The sequence below is a fragment of the Carcharhinus amblyrhynchos genome, chromosome 31 (assembly GCF_965287045.1).
Source record: "Carcharhinus amblyrhynchos chromosome 31, sCarAmb.v2.hapA, whole genome shotgun sequence".
NCBI classification, from domain to species: domain Eukaryota; kingdom Metazoa; phylum Chordata; class Chondrichthyes; order Carcharhiniformes; family Carcharhinidae; genus Carcharhinus; species Carcharhinus amblyrhynchos.
In genome coordinates, this window is record NC_137354.1 from 11449878 (window position 1) to 11475839 (window position 25962).

The 25962-nt window shown below is 43.1% G+C and overlaps 1 protein-coding gene across 3 annotated transcripts in view; it reads right to left on the reverse strand.

Annotated features, from left to right (window-relative positions):
• Positions 1-2590: 2590 nt before the first annotated feature.
• The window catches only part of cdhr1a (cadherin-related family member 1a), a 32350-nt gene continuing 8978 nt past the window's right edge, over positions 2591-25962 (reverse strand). The window contains exons 5-17 of one of the 3 annotated variants that reach the window (XM_080215847.1): positions 24370-24459; positions 24168-24254; positions 23110-23226; positions 22820-22963; positions 19958-20036; positions 18547-18647; positions 17000-17203; positions 13955-14107; positions 13701-13865; positions 11304-11371; positions 8746-8974; positions 6204-6458; positions 2591-3190 (exon numbers count right to left, since the gene is read on the reverse strand). In XM_080215847.1, the coding sequence (XP_080071973.1) occupies positions 2630-3190; positions 6204-6458; positions 8746-8974; positions 11304-11371; positions 13701-13865; positions 13955-14107; positions 17000-17203; positions 18547-18647; positions 19958-20036; positions 22820-22963; positions 23110-23226; positions 24168-24254; positions 24370-24459 (2253 nt within the window). In that variant the 3' untranslated portion in view covers positions 2591-2629. Of the gene's footprint in view, positions 4724-6203; positions 6459-8745; positions 8975-11303; positions 11372-13700; positions 13866-13954; positions 14108-16999; positions 17204-18546; positions 18648-19957; positions 20037-22819; positions 22964-23109; positions 23227-24167; positions 24255-24369; positions 24460-25962 lie in introns of all 3 variants that reach the window. The other 2 variants (XM_080215849.1, XM_080215848.1) reach the window with 2 other exon arrangements.

Below are 25962 nucleotides of genomic sequence, written 5' to 3' on the forward strand. Positions count from 1 at the left end.
GAAAGATTAGGTGCCGGTTAAGGGCATTGACCGTGCTAAATTCTCCCTCAGTGTACCCAAACAGGCGCCGGAGTGTGACGACCAGAGGATTTTCACAGTAACTTCATTGCAGTGTTAATATAAGTCTACTTGTGACCAATAAATAAACTTTAACTTTACCACATATTCACTGTGCCTCACAGCACCAGGGGCCCAGGTTTGATTCCCAGGTTGGGCCACTGCCTGAACAAAGTCTGCACTTTCTCCCTGTGTCTGCGTGGTTTCCTCCATGCTAAATTGCCCCTTAGTGTCCTAGGATGTGCGGGTTAGATTGTTTGGCCATGATAAATTGCCCCTTAGTGTCAGGAAGGCTAGCAGCATAAGTATGTGGGATTACGAGGATAGAGCCTGGGTGGGATGTTGTCAGTGCAGACTCGATGGGCCAAATGACCTCCTTCTGCACCATCAGGATTCTATATTGATATGTTTCTGTTTCTCTCCCCACAGATGCTGACATATCCTCGGACCTTTCCCAGCATTTTTTGTTTTATTTCAGATTTCCAGCATTCGCAGTATTTTGCTTTTAGTTTCTATTGTGGAGACTTTATCCTAATTGACAAGAGGAACTGGAGAAGGTCTTTTAGTCTCTTTTAGTACCAATTCCACCATTCAATGAGATCATGTCTGATCTGCAACCAAACTCCACGTACCCACCTTCATCCCATTACCCTGAATGTGTCATATGATATCCACAGAATTTGGTCAAGTTTACAGAATGTATTTAAACAGAACACCATCAGGCATTAGATTAATATTACCAATGTGAGGTAGGTTTCTATAATTGAAACACAGGGTGGAATTTTACCAGCACGTTCACCTGAGTTCCGTGCGATTGCCAACGGAGAAATGGGAGCGGGAGTGTCGATAAAATCCCGGACATAGTTTGATACTGCATACCTTTTTCAGCCCAAAATATTTTAATCCTTTTTCTTTAAGGATGTACTGGAATATTTTCCCTGCAGCATTCTCCAGGAGTGGAATTCATTTGCCTCTTGACAAATTGGATTGATTCAAATTAAAAGTACATCACTTCAGATGCTGCTATCTGCTTTTGATCATTGGCACTAGGACTTTGTTTTATCAAATTGATCTCTGAAAATTATTTTATATGCATTCATGTTGAAGATTGGAAATATTTCAGGTTTGAAAGGAGGGTATTTGATTTGATTCATTATTATCACATATTTAGGTATACAGTGAAAAGTATTGGTTCTTGCGCGCTATACAAAGTGTACCATTCATAGAGAAGACAAGGGTGGAGGATGTAGTGTTACAGTCACAGCTAGGGTGTAGAGGAAGATCAACTTAATGTAAGGTAGGTCCATTCAAAAGTCTGATGGTAGCAGGGAAGAAGCTGTTCTTGAGTCGGTTGGTATGTGACCTCAGACTTTGGTATCTTTTTCCTGGCGGAAGAACATGGAAGAGAGAATGTCCGGGGTGCATAGTGGCCATTAATTATGCTGGCTGCTTTGCCGAGGCAGCAGGAAATGTAGACAGAGTCGATGAATGGGAGGCTGATTTGCGTGATAGAATCGATGGAGAGTATTGTCTGATATGTAAGTCAACTGGTGATAGTGCAGTTGAGCAGTATGTTCACTCACTTCTGACTCAGTCTCACTTTAACCAACTATTCAGGACAAGTCAGTTTCCCAGTGCCCTCTGCGCCCTTTACTATTCCATTCACTCCAGCTCCCAATCTCCCACTCACTTATGGTGCCTTTGTTATGGCAGCATGCAGAGCAGCCTGCACATTTTAAAGGTTGATTTTCCTCTTCTGAGAGAAGCTGCAGGAACTGTGTAGGCATCACTTTCAGATGGAAACCAGTGGATGTCATTCTATAGACAGATCTACTTATATTCAGGTATATTTATTTATTAGTGTCACAAGTAGGCTTATATTAACACTGCAATGAAGTTACTGTGAAAATCCACACTCACCACAGTCCAACGCCTTTTGAGGTACACTGAGGGAGAATTTAGCATGGCCAATGCACCTAACCTGCACATCTATGGACTGTGGGGGGAAACTGGAGCACCTGGAGGAAACCCAGGCAGATACAGGAAGAATGTGCAGACTCCGCACAGACAGTAACCCAAGCTGGGAAGCGAACCCTGGCCCCAGACGCTATGAATATGTGGTAAAGTTAAAGCTGATTTATTAGTCACAAATAGGCTCAGATTCACGCAGCAATGAAGTTACTGTGACAATCTCCTAGTTACCACACTCTGGCACCCGATTGGGTACACTGAGGGAGAATTTAGCATGGCCAATGCACCTAATTAACACGTGTTTGGGAGTGTGGGAGGAAACTGGAGCACTCTGAGGAAACTCATGCAGATACGGTGAGAACACGCAGACTCCGCACAGACAATGACCCAAACCAGGAATCGAACCTGGGTCCATAGTGCTGTGAGACAGCTGTGCTAACCACTGTGTTACCATGCCACCCCGGTGTACATGATGTTGTGCCTTTATAACCTGTGGAACCTTTGAACTTTGTACAGTATATAAAAGAAATGTTTCCGATAGGATTAGAAATCATCCATGCAATCGCATCACAGACTTTATTTGATAGTGACAAAACATTTTTCATAAGTACAATTTGGAATCATCTTCATTCATTTTCTTTTCCAGGCGTTGCTTCAGCTCTGATACCAAGGCATTGCTGATGTTTGATGTCCTGCCTTTGGACTGATGTGTGCTATGACGTGGGGGATTAAGTGATTCCGACACTGTGGGCAGACTCCAATCCTGCTTGTTGAGAGTGGTCGGGAGCGTAGATACTTGGGGAGGGGGCATTGGTGCACATGGCAATGTCAGCGGGAGTGGTGGGTGGCTACCTTTAATGCTCGCGTTCTGAAAATGGTGGTTGGCTTCAGAAGCGGTGAGAGTGGTTGATCTTTTGCCAGATTTCTTACTCTGGAACCACCCAGACTTGCGAGTCTTTGGTTTATGGTGTGGTCTTTTCTTTATCACACGCCTCACTGGGCCGACTCGATTGGAATTTTTATTCCGCCAAAACATAATGGTTGAAATTAAGATTGTAAGAATCACGAAAAAGCAAACTATCCCTGCCACTACTCCTAGGGCTTTCATGGGATTATCTTTAGATTGTAACAAAAAGTCTGCCATGTGCCCTTTGCCTGAAGTCTGTAAAAGAGTACAAAGAAAACAATTGGTTTAGTCCCTGGGACTATGTTCTTCATTTGTACAACACATCTGTACGGTTCATTAGAGATTCAGATATAATTTCCTCGAGTGTATAAAAGCCACACTCATTCTTGGTTCCCTAGAGCAGCGTTAGTCACATTCAATCCATCTACACTGGGGTGCCAAATTCAGTCGTTTGAGAATCAAGTTTAACTTTGCTTCTCAGTGAAAAGAGAATCCAGTTCACAAGATTCTCAGCTAGTGTGGAATGTAGTTGAATTTACCTATTGTTCCCTTAGTGCACTTTAGAAGTTTTTTTTCCCCTTCTGATTTATAAGTCTGTCCCTGACCTGGATTATCCCACTGAGTGTTCAAGAAACCATCTGCTCCTTGGCTATTGGCCAATGCCAGCTTTAAGTCACCGTTAAAGACGCGTGCAAGCTATCCAGGGTGGCTCATGCTGTGAGACGATTGGGTGATGAAAGGTTTTCCAGATGGGAAAGCCCTGCTGCGTATTGAGAAGGCATTCACATTGTGCTTGATGATCCAGCACAGCTTCTCTGCCCTACTTCCTGATATCCACCCAGTGCAATGTTAACAGGCAGTGATCGTCACAATACAGAGGTTAGAAATTCCACTCACTAAAGGGAGGTTTAGTGGTATTGTCACTGGACTTGTAATCCAGAGACCCAGGGTAATGCTCTGGATACTTGGGTTCAAATGACAGATGATGGAATTTGTTTCAATAGAAATCTGGAATTATGGATGGGATTTTCCAGCCAGGCTTGCCCCAAAACCGGAAAATCCCGCCAGAGGTCAATAGACCCTTCCATGGTCCGTCCCTCGCCCACTGTGATTCGCGTGGTGGGCAGAACGAGAAAATTCCCCCCTAAGAGTCTAATGATGACAATGAAACCAGTGTGGATTTCATAAAAACCCATCTGGTTCATTAATGCCCTTTAGGGAAGGAAATCTGTCACCCTTACCTGGTCTGGCCTACATGTGAGTCCAGACCCACAGCAATCTGGTTGACTCTTAAACGCCCTCAGGGATGGGCAATAAATGCTGGCCCAGCCAGCGATGCCCACATCCCATGAACGAATAGAAAAAAATCAATACTTTCCATTGGTTTTTGTTCCCTTGCATTACTCTGAGTGATTTCACTGCACAGGAAGCCATCACATTTCCGTTTATTACTTCTGTACTCTTTTACAGACCTGCACCGTATTTAGTATTGGTAGAGGAAAGGAAAGTTTTGTTTTTGTGTCTCCTCTGGATTTTGTGGAGGTGCAGTCCTTTCCCATCAAAGGAAGGACATTAATCAGCCGCTTTTCTCTGTCCCGTTCTCTTGATAATCTTTCGGAACTTGCTGCGTGGGTGTATTCTGGACCTTTTCACAGTTTTCCAGAACATCAGACCAGATATAATTACAGTGAGAGAAACGATGAAGGTGACTGTGCTCACACAAATCCTAAATATTCGCCATGGCTGGTTCCTTAGGCCCAAAATATAAGAGTTTAGCCTTGATTTAATCTGGAAGTGTTAAAACATTGGATTTCAGTGACAAAGGTCCAAGTGTTTGGTCAAATTGGTGTACTGAAATCAACTTGTATAACTGAATGACATTCAGCCCAATGCTTATGTTTTAAAGTAACCTGGTTAACTTTGGACTGGTAAAATAGTATCAGCAGAGTATCAGGTTAAAGGTTTCACTTTGGGTTTCTATTTAATTTAACGTGCTTAAAGTTTGTGTTAAGAACACAAGAGTAAAAGTTAATTTGAAAGGTTACTGCCTGAGTTTAATATTTACCTCAATGAATCTGGGATCAGGGCTTGCTGCTTGCCAGCCCAGATTTGCCTCCCATTTACCGGCAAGTGCGGAAGACGAACAACGTGGCCAATCAGGAGAACTTCCAACCATCACAAACACTTCCGGGCGACACATTGGGTGGCACAGTGGTTAGCATTGCTGCCTCACAGCGCTAGCGACCCGGGTTCGATGCCCGGCTTGGGTCACTATCTGTGTGGAGTTTGCACATTCTCCCCGTGTCTGCATGGTTTCCTCCTACACTCCAGAGATGTGCAGGTTAGGTGGATTGGCCATGCTAAATTGCCCCTTGGTGTTAGGGGGACTAGCTAGGGTAAATGCATGGGGATATGGCCTGGGTGGGATTGTGGTTGGTGAAGACTCAATGGACCGAATGGCCTGTGGATGACAGGATTCTATGACTCTAAAATGCTTAAGGGCTCAAAATTCCGTCTATAAAGGTGTAAGTTTCACCCAATTCAATGAACATTTCTTTAATTCTGTAACAACAACTTTTGTTTATTATAATTGGCTGTGTATTGTGGAATGAAATGCAAACCATGACTGCTCATGACGAATAGTTAATAAAAAGAAAGATTTGCATTTATAGAGTGCTTTTTATGAACAAAGCACTTTACGGCCAATGAAGTACTTTTGAAGTCATTGTTATGATGTGGGAAATTAACATGTGATGGGAACCATGTAACTCCATGATAGGGTGATATATTTCATGGCAGTGTCTTTGGCCTGACCAATAAATATTTCACATGTGGCATCCTCTGTGAATTTGGAGACAATCTTAACACTACGGCCTTCTTGCAGAACTGTCTCTATTTATGCCTGGGGACAAAAAATGGTGGCTTCATCTTTGACTCACAGGCAGCCTGAATAACCCTGGGCTGGTATGAGAGCTGGCACTTTCCAAATAATTCTACCTTGTCAATGAACAAGCACTGCGGAAGAAAGTACCCTATGATCTGCATTGGCACCACAAAGTGGGCACATGAGTTCCTTAATCTTGAGTCAGACCATATCTAATCTATCTAGGGGCATTGATTGATAACCAAGAGGTGCAAATTTGATGGCAATGTTCTGTTGTTCCGAATTACTGGTTAGCGAATTATTCAAACCTGTCAGGTTGTAGCATTTCACTTTTTTGTGTCCTCGCATAGCTTACAAGGATACCTTCCGGGAACAGGTACTTACCTCCTCGGTAATGTCAATCCTCACCACAGCGGTCGTGCTGAACGAAGGGGAACCTCTGTCCTTCGCTTGCACCACCAGCGACCACTGACATGCCTTGTTTCTGGTGATGTTGTGAATGACCTCCAGGGATTTGATGTAGGACTTTAGCGCAATCTCTCCCGTGGCTTGGTTAATGTCAAAGACATCCGCAGGGTCAGCCTGCATGATCGAGTAATCGACAATGTTGTTCGGTTCCTCCGCATCTTCGTCTGTGGCCTGAAATAAAAGGTTCATCGTGTGATGCGATTCATCAGAACTCTCCAAACACTCATATCAAGTGCAAGATAGAAACATAGGAGATAGGAGCAGGGGGAGGCCATTCGGCCCCTCGAGCCTGCTCCGCCATTCATCACAATCATGGCTGATCATCCAACTCAATAGCCTAATCCTGCTTTCTCCCCATAACCATTGATCCCATTTACTCCCAAGTGCTATATCCAGACGCCTCTTGAATACATTCAATGTTTTGGCGTTGACTACTTCCTGTGGTAATGAATTCTAAAGACTCACCACTTTTTGGGTGAAGAAATGTCTCTTCATCTCCATCCTAAATAGTCTACCCCGAATCCTCAGACTGGACACCCCCATCATCAGGAACATCCTCCCTGCATCTACCCTGTCTAGTCCTGTTAGAGTTTTATAATTTTCCTCATTCATCTGAAATCCAGCGCAATCAATCCTAACCTAGTCAATCTCTCCTCGTGCATCAGTCCCACCATCCCTGGATATTGGTAAGATATTATCACCAGCATTACACATTACATAACTTAATTGCAAATCTTTTTCCTCTGTGCAGTTTGAAAAACAATTGAAAAAACAATTTACCTCTAGGTTGCTACTTGTTAATTCTAATAAGCTTCAGATAAGACATCAAGGATTTCTCCTCTGTCTCAGCTTCTGTCGCTGCCAATCAGCAATAGATAATTGGTCATAGAACTCTTGGAAGGCACCATCTTCACATTTTATTGTATTTTTACAGCTTGTAAATAATCACGCCCTTGTTTTGTAGGAGGTAGACCTGTAATGTACTTAAACTTCATGATGGTCTGTTCTCAGTTTGGTAATTTTGTAATATTTGCTCCTGTCTCTCAGCACATCCTCCACACTTTACATGCTGGGGGTTTGATTCCTCTAGTATGTTCTTTAGTGGTCTTGTGAACGAAACATGAAGAACACAGCCACACACATTCTATCCCATGCTAAACTGCAAACACTACTGCTCCTGTTGTGACTATCTCTGCTGCTTGTAAACCCACCAGTGTAGAATATGTTAAATCTTTCTTCTCATTTTCAAATCACTTTATTGACTTGCTCCAAATCCAATGTCACATTATATGCCCTCTGTTCTTCCAACTGTCCTCTATATGTGCGCCCTTTCTATTCTTTGTGCCAGATCTTTCAGCTAGCTTTGCACATCTCTACACACTTTCTAAACCTTTCTATCTTCATATTTCTTGCTGCTCTCAAATATGCCTTACAACCTCTCCCTGCGTTAAAACTTTTTCTTCTCAGTTAAACCTCTCTTTTTCAGTTAAACCTCTCTCTCTGTTAAATCTTTTTTCTCTCACACACAGTGGAACCTGTCTTGCAGTTAAACCTCTCTCTCATTTAAAGCTTTCTCTCACACAGTTAAACTGCTCTCTCAGTTAATCTCTCTCCCTCAGTTAAATCTCTCTCTCTCTCCCTCTCTCTAAATCTCTCTCTCACACACATTAAATCTCTCTCTCTCAGTTAAATCTCTCACTCTCTCTCTCGCAGTTAAACTTCCCTCTTTTTCTCTCTCACAGTTAAACCTCTGTCTCATGGTTAAATCTCTTTCTCACAGTTATGTCTCTCTTACTCTCTCACACAGTTAAATTTCTCTCTATCGCGCTCTCGCTCACAGTTAAACATCTCCCTCACACAGGTAAATCTCTTTCTCTCACTTTCTCAGTTAAATCTTTCTCTCTCTCTCTCTCTCTCTCAGAGTAAAGTCTCTCTTTCTCAGTACTGTAAACATTCTCCCTCACTTCCTGATTGGTGCAATCCAATGCTAAAAGGCATGTTGAAATTTCAATGTGCAATGTCATTAGTGATTTGGAAAACAATTGACGATAACTTTCTGGTCTAAAACTATTCGCAGACATCATTGTTAACAATAAATAGCCTATTTTTAGGAATGATTGTGCTTGTTGCACTGTGCATTGTGGACCCACAGGTAAGTGGGTGATTTATCAATGTGGCTCTGTACTGGCCACAGGAGGTGGGAGATGGAAGTTTGTGGTGAATCTCTTTTCAAACATTCCCCTATTGTGTTGGAACTCTGGCGGAAGTTAAAAGTATACTGCTTTAGCTGCAAGTGCAGAGCCCAGTGTTTAGTAATATTGCATTTTGGTGCCAGACAAGCATATTTCAGCTGAAACTTTAATGGAAGAACAGTAATCTCTGCAAATGTTGATGTTATTGGACTAACAGTACATTGGGAGGCAACAACATATTACATTCTTCAGATCTTGCTTCTTACCTCAACTTTGACAGGCGACCCAATGATCATAACTTTCTCCAAAATATTCTCATTAAATTCTGGGTAGTGGTCATTTATATCCAGAACTGTTACAAAGACCTCCGCCAAGCTGTGTTTCCCTTCCCCATCATCAGCTTTGATGTAAAAGTTGAATTTAGACTGGACTTCTGCATCCAGGACTGCCCAGGGCTGGGTGTATATAATGCCCGTGGTGGCGTGGATCAGAAATCTGAAAGATAAGAATTTGGGGTGAAGTAAGAGGCCAGTCTATAACTGCGCACGGATAGTAAACTATACTGAGCGTTATGGGAAGTCACTGTTTTATTTTACCATTTTTAGGTCTAACATTTTCTTCAATATATTTTTATTAACATTTTCACACAGGATAAACCCTGTGAAAACTTACCATGTTACAATGTTACATGTGCTGCGCTGCTTGTCACAGTGTGTGTGATTTAGCCAACCTTGTCAGAGCCTCACCTCATGAACAAAGCATGATCAGAGGTTAGAACCAATTAGTGTCCTTTGCAAAACCTTTGCAGATGTGTTTAATTAAGCAATGAATGTAAATGGGCATTCTCTAGCGTAATGAATAATAATATTGTGTCAGAACAATAGAAAGGGAGAGAGACTGGAAGAGAGACATCTGGTGGAGGGAAGATTGGCAACATCTTGAGTGTAAGACTCAGAGAGAAAGAGAGACACAGAGAGGGCGAAAGAATCTGAAAAGCTGATGTACATTTTGAACAAACTCCTAATAAACTCTTACGATTTACCACGAGGTGTCAGTGAATTCTTGAACCTAACAGCATCGACCTTGTCACATTGTTGGATAAAACCAAAAGTTTGTAATAGTTAACAGACCATTAGACTGGTGTTCCACACCTATCTATCCACAGTCCTCTCCCATTTCTGATCTACATGCTGCCCCAGGCAACTTCATCCAAAGGCACAGCACTAGTTTTCATATCTACGTTGGAAATGGCCAGCTCTAATCTCACCAACTCCTCTCTCGACTCCTCTACTGGTGCCAAATCATCGGAGTGGAGGAGCAGAAATCCCCTCTAATCAAATATTGGGAAGACTCAAGCCATTGCTTACAGCCTCTGCTGCAAACTCTGCTCCCTAGTTAATCCACCGACTCAATCCTTCTCTCTGGTCAGCAGCTTGAGGTTAAGCCAGTCTGTTTGGATCTTTGGTGTCACATTTGATTCCAAGATAAACTTATGACTTCACCACTAATGCCATTGCTAAGACTGCCTAATTCTATGCTCTGGTACATTGTCCGTGGAGGTGGAATGCCTCACATCCTTTAAAAAGTACCTGATTGAGTACTTGGCATGCCATGACATTCAAGTCCAACAGGTTTATTTGGTAGCAAAAGCCACCAGCTTTTGGAGTACTTAACCTGGTGGTGTGAGACTTTTTACTGTGTTTACCCAAGTCCAATGCTGGTATCTCCACACCATAACATTCAAGGCCATGGGCCAAATGCTGGCAAGTGGGTTTAGGTGGGCAGGTCAGGGCCTTTCATGCATTGGTGCAGACTTGATGGGCCAAAAGGCCTCTTCTGCACTGTAGTATTGTGCGATACTCTAGCGCACCCCCCATTTTAATTGTTTTAATCGATTGTCAATGACTTCAGGCCCCAAACTCTGGACTAATTTATTCTTTCACTGTGTGTGGGTGTGCAGTGCACATCCCTAACTGTCCTTGAAATGAGTGGCTTGATGCGCCATTTCAGGGGACAGTTAAGAGTTCGCCACATTGCTGAGGACCTGGAATCACACATAGGCCTGATCAGATAAGGATGGCAGATTTCTTTTCCTTCCGGGGGATTAGTGAACCAGGTGGTTCTTATGACAGTCAATCATAGTTTCATGGTCAGCATTATTGAGACAAGCACTGGCAGCATTTGTAAATGTGTTACAAGTAGGCTTACATTCACACTGCAATGAAGTTACTGTGAAAATTTCCTAGTTGACACATTCCTGGTTGGGTACACTGAGGGAGAATTTAGCATGGCCAATGCACCTAACCAGAACATGTTTTAGACCATGGGAGGGCGAAAGAAGCACCTGGAGGAAACCCATGCAGATACGGGGAGAATGCACAGACTTCACACAGACTCCGGCTTTGACCCAAGCCAGGAGCTGTGAGGCAACAGTGCTAACCACTGTGCCACCCTGTGGAGCCAGGATTACTGCATTAATCATGACATCACATAAAAAAGTGATGCATTTAGTGGCAATTTAAGTTAGACTGGGAAAAGAGTAAAAAAAAGACTTGCTGGATATGTTTGCCAGAAGCCAGTGCATCTGTCAAGGGAAGAGATACTGAAACCCAACCAAAGATTCATGCAATTTTGACCTTCATTTCATTTGATTTTGGCGAGAATTGTCTTGGGCGGAGCTGGAAAATTTGGAGAGAAACCGGAAGTCAATTGACTTTAGATAGGGATTTCTCATCACATCACTTGTCTCTGTTTGCAATGACCGCATGACTTAACCCTCCAACCACCCCCTTGGAATTCAAAGCAATTCAGAAACGCTACTTACAGATCAGCCCCTGTTCCATACATCGAATATTTGACTTCTCCCCACATTTCTGAATCAGCATCATTTGCCTGTGAAGATAATCAAAGGTTAGGATAATGGCAAGGCAGATGTTATTCACATAATTATTACCCTCCAAGTCACTCACTACCCTGACTTAGAAAGATATTGACTGTTCCTTCGCAGTCGGCAGGTCAAAATCCTGGAATTCCCTCCCTTACGGTGTTGTGGGTTAACCCACAGCATGAGGACTGCAGTGGTTCAAGAAGGCAGCTCACCACCACCTTCTCAAGGGCAACTAGGGATGGACAATAAATGTTGGCCCAGCCACCGACACCCATGTCCCGCAAATGAATAAAAAAAAGATCTATTTCGTAGCTAAAGCCAAACCTGCTGCAAAAAATAAAGAAAATGTTAAAATGTAACCGGTGACAACATTGTATTGGGTGTAACATGACCAATGGTAACAAACTGTAGGAGTCAGCTGACCCAGCAAACCAATTACAGAATGATGTGATGGTCAGCTGACCAGCTGACTCACAATAAATAAGAACCTGTTGGGAATTGCGGGGAACTTGGATTGGCCCCAGGTTTGGAGTAATAAAGTTTCTCTATTAAACCCTTTCTTCGATTTATAAGTTGGAGTAGGTTTTGTTTTATTTTTATTGTCTGCATTTGAACAGTTCCTTCTGTAGAAACAGCAGTTGCTGACACTATCCATCATGTGGTGTGGTTATCTGAGTTATCACCTTATCACCTATTTCTCCCATCCATATTCCATTGGTTTGGTTTGTAACATTTAAAACATTATATCAGAGCACTTGTGGGTGATGGACTTAATTTGAGATTATATCTATCAATATAAAAGTGAACAAGAATTAGAAAGAGGGAGGAGATTTATATTGCAGGCGGACCACCTCAAGAGGTTGTTGGGTACAATTGTTACTCTGACAGACTAACAAACCATGGGTCATGAGTTCACACTCCACCAGAAACATTTGTGAGTAAGCATCAGACAATGGACAATAAATAAAGATCTGTGGAAGAAAATAGAGGCCCTCAAAATGTGATTGCTAAGATATGTGCTAAAAATTCCACATTGAGACCATAAGACAAATGAAGAGTGCTTGATGTAAGGAGAACAAAAGCAACTCTTAAAAAGTGACATCCCAAAATGAAAATGTCAAGATTTTGACCATTTGATCAGAGCTGAAAGACTACAAAGATTATTTCTGGAGGGTAAAATGCAGCCTCTAGTGAGAGGGGAGCAGCCTCCAGTTGGAGGGGACAGCCTTCACTGAGCGGGCACAGCCTCCAGTGGGAGGGGGCAGCCTCCAGTGGTGGGAGGCAGCACTCATCCCACTTGGGACCATCCTGGGTTGCCAACCCTCTGGAATGCTGCTGTGCACAACTTGGGAAAAAAATCATCGGGACATTAAGGAAGATTGTTTTTATTTTCTTTGACCATTTCTCTTTGCCAGATATAGAATAGTGAAAATGGGTGGGGGAGAGGGTGGAGGGAGGCTGTTTGTCTGACAGTCAAGCATCATCTAATTGGGTAATGAGTAAGTTAGCTTCCCGAGTAGCGTAGGAAGGCAGTACATCACAGGCTGTGTTGGCCAACTAATGGCTGAAGCAGGGCAGTGGTTGGGGTTGGGGTGGGGGGGAAATTCATGTGATGGAACTTGCAGAAATACATTTAATTATAATTAGCACCAAGATGCTTCTCACGTTGACTGTCAGGCACAGACATGCTCACGGCTTGACAGGCGTTGCCAGTTTTCAATTAAATTAAATTTACCTGGAGTTCTGAGGGTGCCCCTTTTGTGAGGTGCACCCTCTAGGTAATGGCACAGCAGCACCCCCCTACCCTCTCCTATTGGCCCTGCAACCTCAGGAGCCCACCAGCGCCATCCTTAATTGGATGGTGAGCAGCACCCTCTGGCCACTAAAATTGGTCAGTTTCTCATAAATCGGTTTCCAACACAACACAGTGTCAGCATACATGCTTGATCCCAACATAGAGGATACCAACCTGTAATGACTTCAGTTAGGCCATTGAGGTTGGCCTATTGGAGCATGAGCTCCCTGATTAAGGATCCAATTAATGGGCCAATCAGGGAGTCTATTCCTTGTATTTAACCGGGATTGTCAGTTCCTCTGACACCCCCGGGCATAGACTGCTGACCACTAGCACTCTGCGTACTGCTAAGAGATTTTGGTGAACAGACTTCTGTCTCTAAACACTTATTACACAACCCCAACAGAATGTCCAGCCCTGGGTGCCAAACCTGGGACTGGCTGATACAAAAGGTTAGTTTGCCTTTGCCAACCAGGTCAACACGTCTGCTACTTACAAGGAATATTTACAAGATTATCACATACGCGTCCACCACTTACAGTAACACATATAATGGGAGTGCCCCCGGGGGAGTTCTCAGGGATCCGTGCAACATAGAAGTCGGAAGTAAATTTCGGAACATTGTCATTGGTGTCCACCAGTTGAATGATAATGTCAGCTGTGGAACTGAACTTCTCTGGAGTGTCCGATTCAACAGCAAGGAGCTGGAGGGAAGAGCAATGGAATCTTACTGAAGTTGCAAAATCACCATAAAAAAACAAATTTGACAAATCCTACTTCATATCTTACATACCTTAAAATTAAACACTTGGAACTTTTCATAGTCAATAGCAGTCGAGTTCTCCACTATTATTGTGACTTGTGCTTCATTGAGGACAGTTTGGGGAATAACTCGGAATATACCTTGAGGGCCCACAAGCCTGAGATTAAATTGTGCGTTTGTTCCCTAAGGTAAACAAGAAACAATGTTGAGGGATCATAGAATCCTACAGTGCAGAAATAGGCCATTTGGCCCATCAAGTCTAAACCCATCTCCATAACCCCATGCATTTTACCCTAGCCTAACACTAAGGGTCAATTTAGCGTGGCCAATCCACCTAACCCACGCATCTTTGGACTGTGGGGGGAAACCGGAGCACCTGGAGGAAACCACGCAGACATGGGGAGAATGTGCAAACTCCATACAGACAGTGACCCAAGCCAGTAATCGAACCAAGGTGCCTGGCGCTGTGAGGCAGCAGTGTTAACCACCATGCCACCCCTATGTTCACTGATGCCAGTATATTAAACATATTCTCAGGAAAATATTTTGAAAGTCTTTCCTTCCCCTATCACTTGGGATGAAGGAAGTCCTGAAGATTCCAGGGCAGTTTTTGGAATAGCATTTGGTGATGGTGTCAATGTTTCACTTTGATACTTTGAGAAGTGATTTAGCAAAATGGTTTTGTTAGTTGGTGCAGCTTTCCCCTTTAGTATTTGACACAGAGAGGTTTTTATTCATGAAAGCTCTGAGTGATTATTGACTTTTTTAACATACAAAATCAGGTTTACTTTACGTCTAAATTTAGCTCAGTCAGCGAAGTTCAGAGTAGCAAATCCAAGCCAAAACTGACTATCTACTAATTGGTTTTAACCTCACCATACGGCTGGCAAACAGCCTCCAGCCTTTCAACAGAATGTCAAGGCGAATAAGGACATACTAATACCACAATGCCACCTGGAAGCCATACTACCAAGTAAATAAGCACTGCGCACTCACTGCCGGACCCATAGGATGGCACAGTGGTTAGCACTGCTGCTTCACAACACCAGGAACCTGGGTTCGATTTCAAGCTTGGGTCACCTTCTGTGCAGAGTCTGCACATTCTCCCTGTGTCTGCGTGGGTTTCCTCCCACAGTCTGAAAGACGTGCTGGTTAGGTGCATTGGCCATGCTAAATTCTCCCTTAGTGTACCCGAACAGGCACCAGAGTGTGGCAACTAGGTATTTTTCCACATAAACACATTGCAGTGTTAATGTAAGCTTACTTCATAGAATCCCTGCAGTACAGAAGGAGGTCCTTTGGCCCATCAAGTCTGTACCAACAACAATTCCACCCAGGCCCTATTCTTGTAACCCTACACATTTACCCTGCTAATCCCCCTGACACTAGGGTCAATTTAGCATGGCCAATCTACCTAACCCACACATTTCTGGACCGTGGGAGGAAACCGGAGCACCTGGAGGAAATCCACACAGACACGGGAAGAACATGCAAACTCCCGACAGACAATCACCTGAGGCCGGAATTGAACCTGGGTCCCTGGTGCTGTGAGGCAGCAACACTAACCATTGTGCTACCATGCCTCCCACTTGTGACATTAATAAATAAATTTTAAAACTTTTAAAACCATGGCACAGAAAGGGTAGTAGAGGTTTGGTAATTAAATAGTTAATATTAATTTGGAGACTGAATGGCTTTTGTTAAGCAAGACTGTTAAGGATCATGGCTGGTATATGGAGTTAGATTACACATTAACAAAACAAGCTTGAGGGGCTAAATGTTTTCATCCTGTCCCTATGTTCCTCAATATGTTTGGTTTGACTTCTGTGTCATCTTTCAAGCATATTGTAAGTCCAGTCATAAATGTCCATTGCAACCTTTCTAACTGTTAATTACAATGGGGAAACCAATAGCAAAAAGCACAGGTACTTTATACCAGTACACATACACCCTGCTCTACTTTAAAGGGATGTACCATCCCAAAACAGAAAGAGTACATCTTCTCCAAAATTAGGAGATTTGTAGCAAAATTTGTAGGGCGGCACAGTAACACAGTGGTTAGCACTGCTGCCTCACAGCGCCAGGCACCCGGGCTCAATTCCCGGCTTGGGTCACTGTCTGTGTGGAGTTTGCACGTTCTCCCTGTGTCTGCATGGGTTCCCTCCAGGTGCTCCGGTTTCCTCCCACATTCGGAAAGATGCGCTGGTTAGGCGGATTGACCCGAACAGGCGATGGAGTGTGGCGGCTAGGGAAATTTCACAGTAACTTCACTGTAGTGTTAATGTGAGCCTTACTTGTGACTAATAAATAAATGTAAAAAAAATGATCCAGTACAGATTGAATAGATCCAGTTTCCAATGTCATGTGGGTCTGTCTGACAGCAATGCATGTAATCCAATTAGATCAGCAGAGAATACTCTGGTAATAGCAAGCATTGGGTACAAAACACTCACATGATTATTGTAATTATTTGGCTGATATGAATAAAAGCCAAGACTCCACTGCAATGTTTTAATGCTACCCAAGTAACAAATGTTTTAAGGTATGTTTTGAACCAGTAGATGGCAATACATTCATGAAATAATTTCAGATAGGTGCTGGCAGAGACTATTTTGCAATTCCATCTGAAATGGGATTCCCATCCAAAATGTTGCCCTCTCTAATTTAATCTGTGATTCACCGTAATTTTTAGGTTGTTCCCGCTATTCTTCAGTTCCCCAAATAGCAGAAATAGTATTTCAAACTCTCTTATAAAGTTTATTCGTCACAAGTAAGGCTCACATTAACACTGCAAAGAAGTTACTGTGAAATTCCCCTTGTCACCACGGTCCACCCGTCGCCTGTTCGGGTCAATTCACCTAACCAGCTCATCTTTCAGTATGCAGGAGGAAACTGGAAACCCACACAGACACGGGGAGAACATGCAAACTCTGCACACTTAGTGACTCAAGCCAGAGAATTGAACCTGGGTCCCTGGTGCTGTGAGGTAGCAGTGCTAACCACTGTGCCACCCCAAAGTTGAAAACTTGAAACAAACCATCCTGTATATTTTGAATGCAAAACACACAGACCGACCTGATCGGAGTCATTTACTGTTATCTTCAGTCCACGCAGTATCTCTCCTGCAGGTGGATGTTCATACATTGTCATCTCAAACTGTGACTGTGGGCCGTTTTCGCTGTAAAAGGTGGGTCGATGATTGTTGAGGTCCACCACTTGGATTGTCACCATCACTGTCATAAACACTGGTACGTCAGCATCAGGATTTATTTCAGAAGCCTATGGACAAAACACAGCAGAAAGGTCAGTGTGAGCTGTGTCTGTATGGTCATGTTTCACATTTTTGTAGAACTTGGAATAAGGTGCAACTGGTGAAATGGCCCAGGGATCAGGGTTGCTCTGTGAAATAGAACCAAAGAAAGCCTACAGTGTAGAAAGAGGCCATTTGGCCCATCGAATCAACAATCCCACCTAGGTCTGACCCCCGTAACCCCACATACTTACCCCGCTAATCTCTCTAATCTACACATCCTGGGACACTAAGGGGCAATTTAGCAAGGCCAATGCACCTAACCCACACATCATTGGACTGTGGAAGGAAACCGGAGCACCCAGAGGAAACCCAAGCAGACACGGGGAGAATATACAAACTGCACACAGACAGTGACCCAAGCTGGGAATCAAACCCAGCTCTCTGGAGCTGTGAGGCAGCAGTGCTAAGCACTGTGCCACCGTGCCAACACCATACCACCACTGCGTCACCCGAATAGGGTGATGTGTCTTCACAAAGTGGCCCAGCACTCACTCAGTTTACCATTTCAATTGCTTTTCTGTGGAAGCCCCTAGTGAATCAGGACATTTCTCCATTAGAAACATCTCTCTGAACTACTCGGAGGTAGCAGGCAGTATCAGAGTGTCCTGGTGGAATCTGCCACCTTGGCTACTTATAGTGTATGGTGCAGAGATACACTTCAAGGAGAATTCAATCTTTTTTGCCTCTTGGTGATTTCTTTGGTGATTAAAGACGATCACAATTCACACTTCCACCTTTTTAACAATTATCGTTCAAATAGGACGTTAAATTATGGCACTAAATCAATGAAAAGCAGAGGAGCCCTGCCACCTAGTCACTGTGGACCCCTTAACCAATAGCAGGGAAGCAAATTATTTGGTCACTCTCACAGTTTGCTGTGCACAATTTATTCGTGCTTAATTAACTAAAAAAAATCTTGGGACATCCTGAGTTTGTGAAAGGTGCTATACAAATGCAAGTCTTTCTTTCCACCGCTCTTAGTCTTTGCACAAGTTTCCAACTAAGAGTAGGAACTTTCTTCAGTCCTCAGCCAATACTGAGCCATGCGTGAGAGGGTGGGTCATGTGGGAGGGGGTATACAACAATGAGTCATAACATCTACAGTGCAGAAAGAGGCCATTTGGCCCATTAAGGCTACCTCTGATGGGCCGAATGGCCTCCTTCTGCACTATGCTGGCAAAGCCCACTTCTGCAATCAGTTCAACAATGCCTTCATGCCTCTATCAAAATAGTGACTCCAAACATTCCATTGAAGCACACTAAGTATTCATGCATCTATGTTAAAATGCCAGTTTTTTTTATGGCCTACCCGAATAAAAAGTTTGTATACATCCTTCTGGAGGAGTTTTGTAGTTTGTAGAAGGGTAATAACTCCACTGGTGCTATTTATGTCAAAAGATCCATCATTTCCTGTTAAGAAAATGCAAGCTATTGATAAATGTGGACAATACTCATATCATATCTTACAAGCTCAGATTTACCGAGCTAATCACATGAATTGCCTCCCTCAATCCTCATTCCTTCAAGTGTGTCATTTAATCAAGGACAACTCACTTTCAGTAGCAAGAAAGATGCTTGTTCCATTGGCGCAGCCAGTTCAAGAAGTCATCTTTTCACGGGCTTTCATTTCTCTGACTTGACAATGATAGCAAGAGAGAAAGAAGGCCAGAAAAGACCTGGGATTGATTGAATAGCTGAGGAGCGAGAGCAAGTTCCTGGGTGAGAATTTCCAGCCACACTGCCCCCTGGTTGGAAGTTCACAGCAACTGAGGTTCAACTAGTATGTTTACTAATTAAGGACCAGGACCAGGGGTCATGCCACAGACCAGATGGACAATTCCATGCCCTGCAAAGACTTGTACTTATTTAGTGTTTTTCACAACTGCCAGATGTCTCAAAGTTTTCTACAGCCAATCAAGTATTGTTGAAGTGTAGTCACCTAAGACCAACGCTGTGGATGGGGTTTTACAGCCTCGCTCGAGCTGAGACCAGAAAATCCCTGCCCAAGCTAACAGACATTACCATTGTCCACTCCACACCCGCTCCGATTCCATGGAGCGGGCCAGTAGAATTCCAGCACATTTGGAAAGGGTAACTGCGAGAAACCCCAGGGTAGGGCAGTCCTGTTGGTTTTCCTTTTATTTCTTACACACTGTCTGCAGAAGAAGATGGGAGCAGCAGCAAGGGCCGGGACATCTCTGCTTTAAGACCTGAGTATTTCTTTTTAGCTCCAACAATGCAGAAAACTGTCCTCGTGATAAAAGACTTCAAGCAACTAACTTTATGACCTGCAGAAAGTTCATTCTTTAAGAGAATCCTGAAAAACACTTTGACACATGATTCTGACAGTGCAACTTATCTAAACTGCACTTCAGGCGTGAAGAAACTTTCCCATCAGATCTGCAAGGACAATCATGTGTGTTATAAACAACCCCTTTTGTCAATAACTTGTAAAAGTGCACTATTCTCTTCAACTGTATTTTCTTTGAGTGTGTTTTTGTGTGCTGTATGTTAGACTTCGGGGCAAGTTCATGAATAAACAATCCTCTTTATTCGAACCCACGAAAACTTGCTGCTGACTATTCAAGTTGTCCACACACTCTCAGGCTTAAGAAGCACACACATCTTCCTTTCAAAAGGTTACTGGTTATAGACAGTGGGGAAGGAAACAGAGATTTGAGCAGTTCTCTCTCACCCTATCATTGTGTAATTTCACTTACCATGCGCAATGGTGTAATGGATTGGATTGGGGTTCCCAAGATCTCCATCAGAGGCTGTCACGCTAAATACTTCCGAACCCTAACAAGAAATTAAAAATAATATGTAGTATAGTATAGTTCAGTATGTAGTATGTATGAAACTTCACAATGCTTTATTTTTTGACCTATATGATCAACTTGCTTCTTTTTCCTCAAAGTTCTGATTACTTCATTCAATTCAGTCCCTCTGGGTTTCCTGTCCACATTTTATCCATGACACTAAATATCAGCTTCATGGAGCCTTCTTAGCAGATTCTACCCTCCTCTTGGTACCTCTAAACCACAGGTACTGTGAGAGAATTTGCTCTGTGAGAGAATTTGCTCTGAAACTTGTAATTAAAACGTGTACGATGAGATGTGATTAAAACATGTACGATGAGATGTGATTAAAATGTGTACGATGAGATGTGATTAAAATGTGTACGATGAGATGTGATGAGACCAGCATAATTAATCAAATCAATGTATGCTACCTAATGTAATTAGTATAGTAATCACCTATAATCAATGAATGTAAACAATAGCCACCTTGGGGAACAATGGTTGTTGTTCAGTTACTCAACTCAATGTGATTATGGCTGAAAGGAAAGAGTGAAGTAAATATGTTCTCGTTATTATTCGACCTACGCCAGTTAAGCCATGATTGTTGTACAAGCAGAACTGTCTAGATAAGGACAAAGGTCGTAACTACCATGGTTTCAAGAAATAAATGATGCACCAGTTAGTGACCAACCTCAAACAAGATAAATAAATGGCAGGCTCAGGAACAATGGTGACTAAAAAGATCAACCTTGAGAGTAAGATAAGGATCTCGGGGTATGGAGTTGTAGTGAGCATAAAAAGACTGTAAGCGAACAGTTTGTTGGATGGTTCCGGACATCCCGGCTTTATTGTCTTGTACTAGAGAATAAAGTCTACTGCTTGGAAGATCAAGACTCAGACTCTCTGTTCCAATTGGCTAAAATCATTTGTCGTCCTGGGGAACCACGACAGTACTCACAGGTGCAAATGGTTTTTCCATACCATAGTTCAGCCCACAAGTGATAGCTATCACATCATTATTTATTTATTAGTGTTACAAGTAGGCTTACATTAACACCACAGTGAAGTCACTGTGAAAATCCGCTAGTCGCCACACTCCAGTGCCTGTTCGGGTACACTGATGGAGAATTTAGCACTGCCAATGCTCCCTAACCAGCATGTCTTTCAGAGTCTGGGAGAAAACCGGAGCATCCAGAGGAAACCCACACAGACACGGGGAGAACATGCAGACTCTACACAGATAGTGACACAAGGCCAGAACTGAACCTGGGACCCTGGTGGTGTGAGGCAACAGTGATAACTATTGCGCTGCCTTGCCAGCCATCCTAGGCATCAAGCTTTTCCAAGTCAGTGCTTACTTTCCTTTAAAACGTCTCTGCAACACAGCCAACAAATTCACCTAGAGTTGTTGCTAAGTTATCTTATCTATTGTCTGCTCTTCTTTGAATTATGCTACGTAAAAGAGGATTTGCTACTTTTGGACCTGCCACATAACCAAAGCAGCAATGGAGGTGTTAGCCACAGCTCAGTAGTAGCAGTGGCAGGTCTGGAGAACAAGGTTGTGGATTCAAGTCTGACTTTAGGGTCAAGGCATAACCTAACCTGATGCCTCAGCATGAGACTTAGGGGTTGTTCATTTTTAAATGATTAAACCAAAGCCTGTCCATTGTGCAGGGGCTCCATCTGAAAGCGAAAGACAGATTTGAGAAAAACATAAGGGACCACAGTAATAACATTTTGGGACCGCTTTTTCCTGGGATACATACATACAATTGTATTAATACAACAGCAGTAAAGCAGCACTATTCTGGCATTATTGTTGTAATTTTAAAGAATTCTCGGGTTCCAGGCTGTTGAAGCAAGGTGACACAGTGGTTAGCATCACTGCCTCACAGCACCAGGGATCTGGGTTCGATTCCTGGCTTGGGTCACTGTCTGTGTGGAGTTTGCACATTCTCCCCATGTCTGCATGGGTTTCCTTTGGGTGTTCCAGTTTCCTCCCAGAGTCCAATGACGTGCGGGCTAGGTTGACTTACCATGCTAAATTGCCCTTTAGTGTCCCAAAATGCATATATTAGAGGGATTAGCAGGACCAATATGTGGGTCTATGGATGGTATTGTGGTCAGTGCAGATTCGATGGGCCAAACGGCCTCCTTCTGCACTGCAGGGGGTTCTATGATTCCATGCTGTAGTCCAAGTGTTAATTCTTAGCTCTAGTTTTTGAATAAACTCTATTTATTAGTGTGTTTTCCCATTTAGTCATTCCAAATTTCACTTCAATTCACTCTCTGTTCTTTGTGAACCTGCAAGAATGCAGAATCCGCCTGCCACGATGCACATACATGGTTTAATGATTGTGTAAGAACAGGAGAAGGCCAACCAATCCCTAAAGCTTGTCCCACCATTCAGTTTGGTCATGAGTGCTCTGTATCTTAAACTTTTACCCAAACACCTTGATTCTGTAACTTCTAATATCCCTCCCTAACAAAAATCTGTCAATCCCCACTTTGCAACTTTTTTTAATGGGCACAGATCCAAAACCTTTTCGGAGAAGGGAATTTCAGATTTCCACCACTCATCACTCAAGTCATGAGAGGAACGTTCGATTAGTAAATTCTTCTCACTGACTCGTCAGCTGGAGCTAATCTTCATCTTACTGAGGCTTTGCATTTCTCACAAGAGAAAATCAACCTTCTCAACTGAGACCTGAACAGCTGGCAAATGTACCGATGGGCTGCTTACAATAATGGACGTTCGATGGGTCACAATCCACTACTTACAGGCTCTGTATTCTCATACACGCGTCCAAAATAGGGTGTGCCGGAGAATATGGGCGGAGTGTCCTGAATATCCGCAACATTGACCGTAACGGTGGCTGTGGAAGAGCAAATTCGATACTTTCCTCTCAGCTTCCCGCCTCCATCCTGAGGTAAATGTAAAAGCGCATTTTCGTTTCTTACAGAAACAATGAACTCACTCAGCATGTTCCCCCCTGCACCACCCCTGCCCACTGATTCACACACACACACACACACACACACTCACACACACTGTAAAAATATCAGTTTACCTTGGCTATAATGGTAAGAAAATGAGCCCTGGACTTCTCAAAATCCAGAGTCACACTTGGCTTTATCCGGAGGACCCCACTGTACCGATCCAAAGAAAACTTGCTTTTACGCATGTTCTAGAAGAGATGAAGCAGAAGGTGCGTCAATTCAGGGACAAGTGATATTCTTTCAGGGAATGTGGGCACCACTGAGAAGGATGGCATTTGTTGTCCATCCCTAATTGCCCTTGAAGTGAGTAGCTTTCTAGGTCATCCCAGAGGGCAGTTAATATCAACCACATTGCTGCGTATAAGAATTCATGTGCAGGCCTGATTGGGTAAGGGTATAACTCCTAATTCTATGAATTGAATTTAGCTGCCATGGTGGGATTTGAACCCATGCTAGCAGAGCATTATCCTAGGCTCTGAATTAATACTCTCGTGACATTTCCACTCTGCCACTATCACCCTCCATAATACCAAACAAAATCTAAGCAGTAAAAAATTGTTCAGTCCTGCAACCAAAAGTGATTTTTATTTTACAAAAACTAAGTTCCAACTCAAAAATTCAAAAATTGACGTCTTTTTTTTATTCATTCACAGGACATGGGTGTTGCTGGCCAGCATTTATTGCCCATCCCTAGTTGCCCGAGGACAGTTGAGAATCAACCACATTGCTGTGTCTCTGGAGTCACATGTAGGCCAGCAGATTCCTTCCCTAAAGGACATTAGTGAACCAGATGAGTTTTTCCGACAACGGTTTTGTGGTCATCAGTAGATTCTTAATTCCAGATTTTTCTTTTATTGAACTCAAATTCCGCCATCTGCCGTGGCAGGATTCAAACCCAGAATTTAGCATGACCAATACACTTAACCAGCGCATCATTCGGACTGTGGGAGGAAACCCACACGGACATGGGGAGAATATGCAAACACCACACAGACAGTGACCCAGGCCAGGAATTGAACATGGGTCCCTGACACTGTGAGGTAGCAGTGCTAACCACTGTGCCACACTGTGTAAGTGTGAGGATATTTTCACAAGAAAAGTCAGAAATAGTGCGTTGAAGGAAGAATACCTGTAGGAAGTAGGTGACACTGCCTCCGGATCCATTGTCCTTGTCCACTGCATACACCTTGAAGATGCTGCTACCTGAAGGTGTGTTCTAGCAGAGCCCAGCCCAAGGCAAAAAAACATTGGTCAACAGAAGGTTTGCATTGAATATCTGTCAATCATCAATTAATTCTAAAAGGAAACTACAGTTCTTAAAAGCAACATACCTCAGGTACATTAATGACGTAGGGTGTATTAATAAATTCTGGGCTCTCGTCATTAGCATCTGTTACAAGTATTCGAACCTTTTCGACAACCTGTGAACGAAAAAGGCTCATTGACTACCATTCTTCACTAAAAGAAGATATTGCCCAAAATCCCATTTGGAAAGAATGACAGAACAAAATCATCACACAAATGCTATGCTTCACAGATGCTAAAAATGATAACTGGTGAAAGTGATTTCCCTTGGGAATAATTTTGACAAGAATTCCACTGGTGATCATATAATCCCTACAATGCAGGTGGAGGCCAGTCAGTCCACCGAGGCAGCACTGACCACAATCCCACCCAGATCCTATTCCTGCAAGCCCTTATACTTACCATGCTAATCCTCCTGACACTAGGGTCAATTTAGCATGGCCAATCAACCTAACCCCACACATCTCTGGACTGTGGGAGGAAACCAGAGCACCCAGAAGGAACCCACGCAGACACGGGGGGAGCATGCAAACCCAAGGCCAGAATTAAACCCAGGTCCCTGGCACAGTGAGGCAGCAGTGCTCAGCACCAAGCCACCATGCCACCCACAATGATGCTGAATGTGCCTGAATTGTTTAGTTCTGGGGAACAATATAATGTAATTACATTGTTTATTGGGCAAGGTTTTTCAGTGCAAAGCAAGTGCCTCTAAATGAGAGAGAATTATACTGCGGATGTAGTTCTCACATCAGCTCACGGGCTGAATGTATTTGAATGATTTTGAGAATCCGAGTGTCTATACTGGCCACCTCTCGCTCTGATCTGTTAAAAAAATTGTAATGAACCACAGCATTACATTGAATCAATTTTAAATGTTACCAATCACTGAAACTTCTACCCAAAGCCATATCATAAAGAAAATAAATGTAAAGTGGCTGAAATACTTTAATTTTCACTTCCTAAAGGATGCTGTTTTTTTTGTTTGTAAGAGTATTATCCTCTTTCAGTACTTACGTATATGCTACCCATCTGTGCAAGCTTGCAAGATTAGAATGCAGAAAGCTAGCAGTGGAAAAGCCCCGGGTGAGATTACTGAGACCCTGTATTTAATATAGGCTACTTCATCATGTAGGTGAGTGGCAGAAATTGTCAACTGCTATTCCGGCTAGAACATTTGCTGCCTAGAGTTTTGCCTCTTTCCCATCCTGACTGCTTCACATATCTCCTGGATCTTGTGTATCTCCTCGTACATTACATCCATTTTCTTCATGCACTTACTCCATTCTCTTTTAGCCTCACTCTCTCAGTACAACAGAGAGAAATGTGGCAGAGAATGGACATCTTATCCTCTCATCCTGTAGCTTTCCTATGGATGAGCAACAATGAGAGGGTGGTTGCCAGGATAGTGATTCTGGTGTGAAGCAAATAGTTTGATGCAGACACAAAAAAGCAGAAAATGCCGGAAACTCTCAGCAGGTTTGACAGCATCTGTGGAGAAAGAATTGAGCCAATGTTTTGAGCCTGGATGAGTCCTCTTCAGAGCTCTTTTATCCTCGTGGATAATGACGTTGACTCAATACGTTAGAAATATAGAAGCATAGAAGATAGGAGCAGGAGGA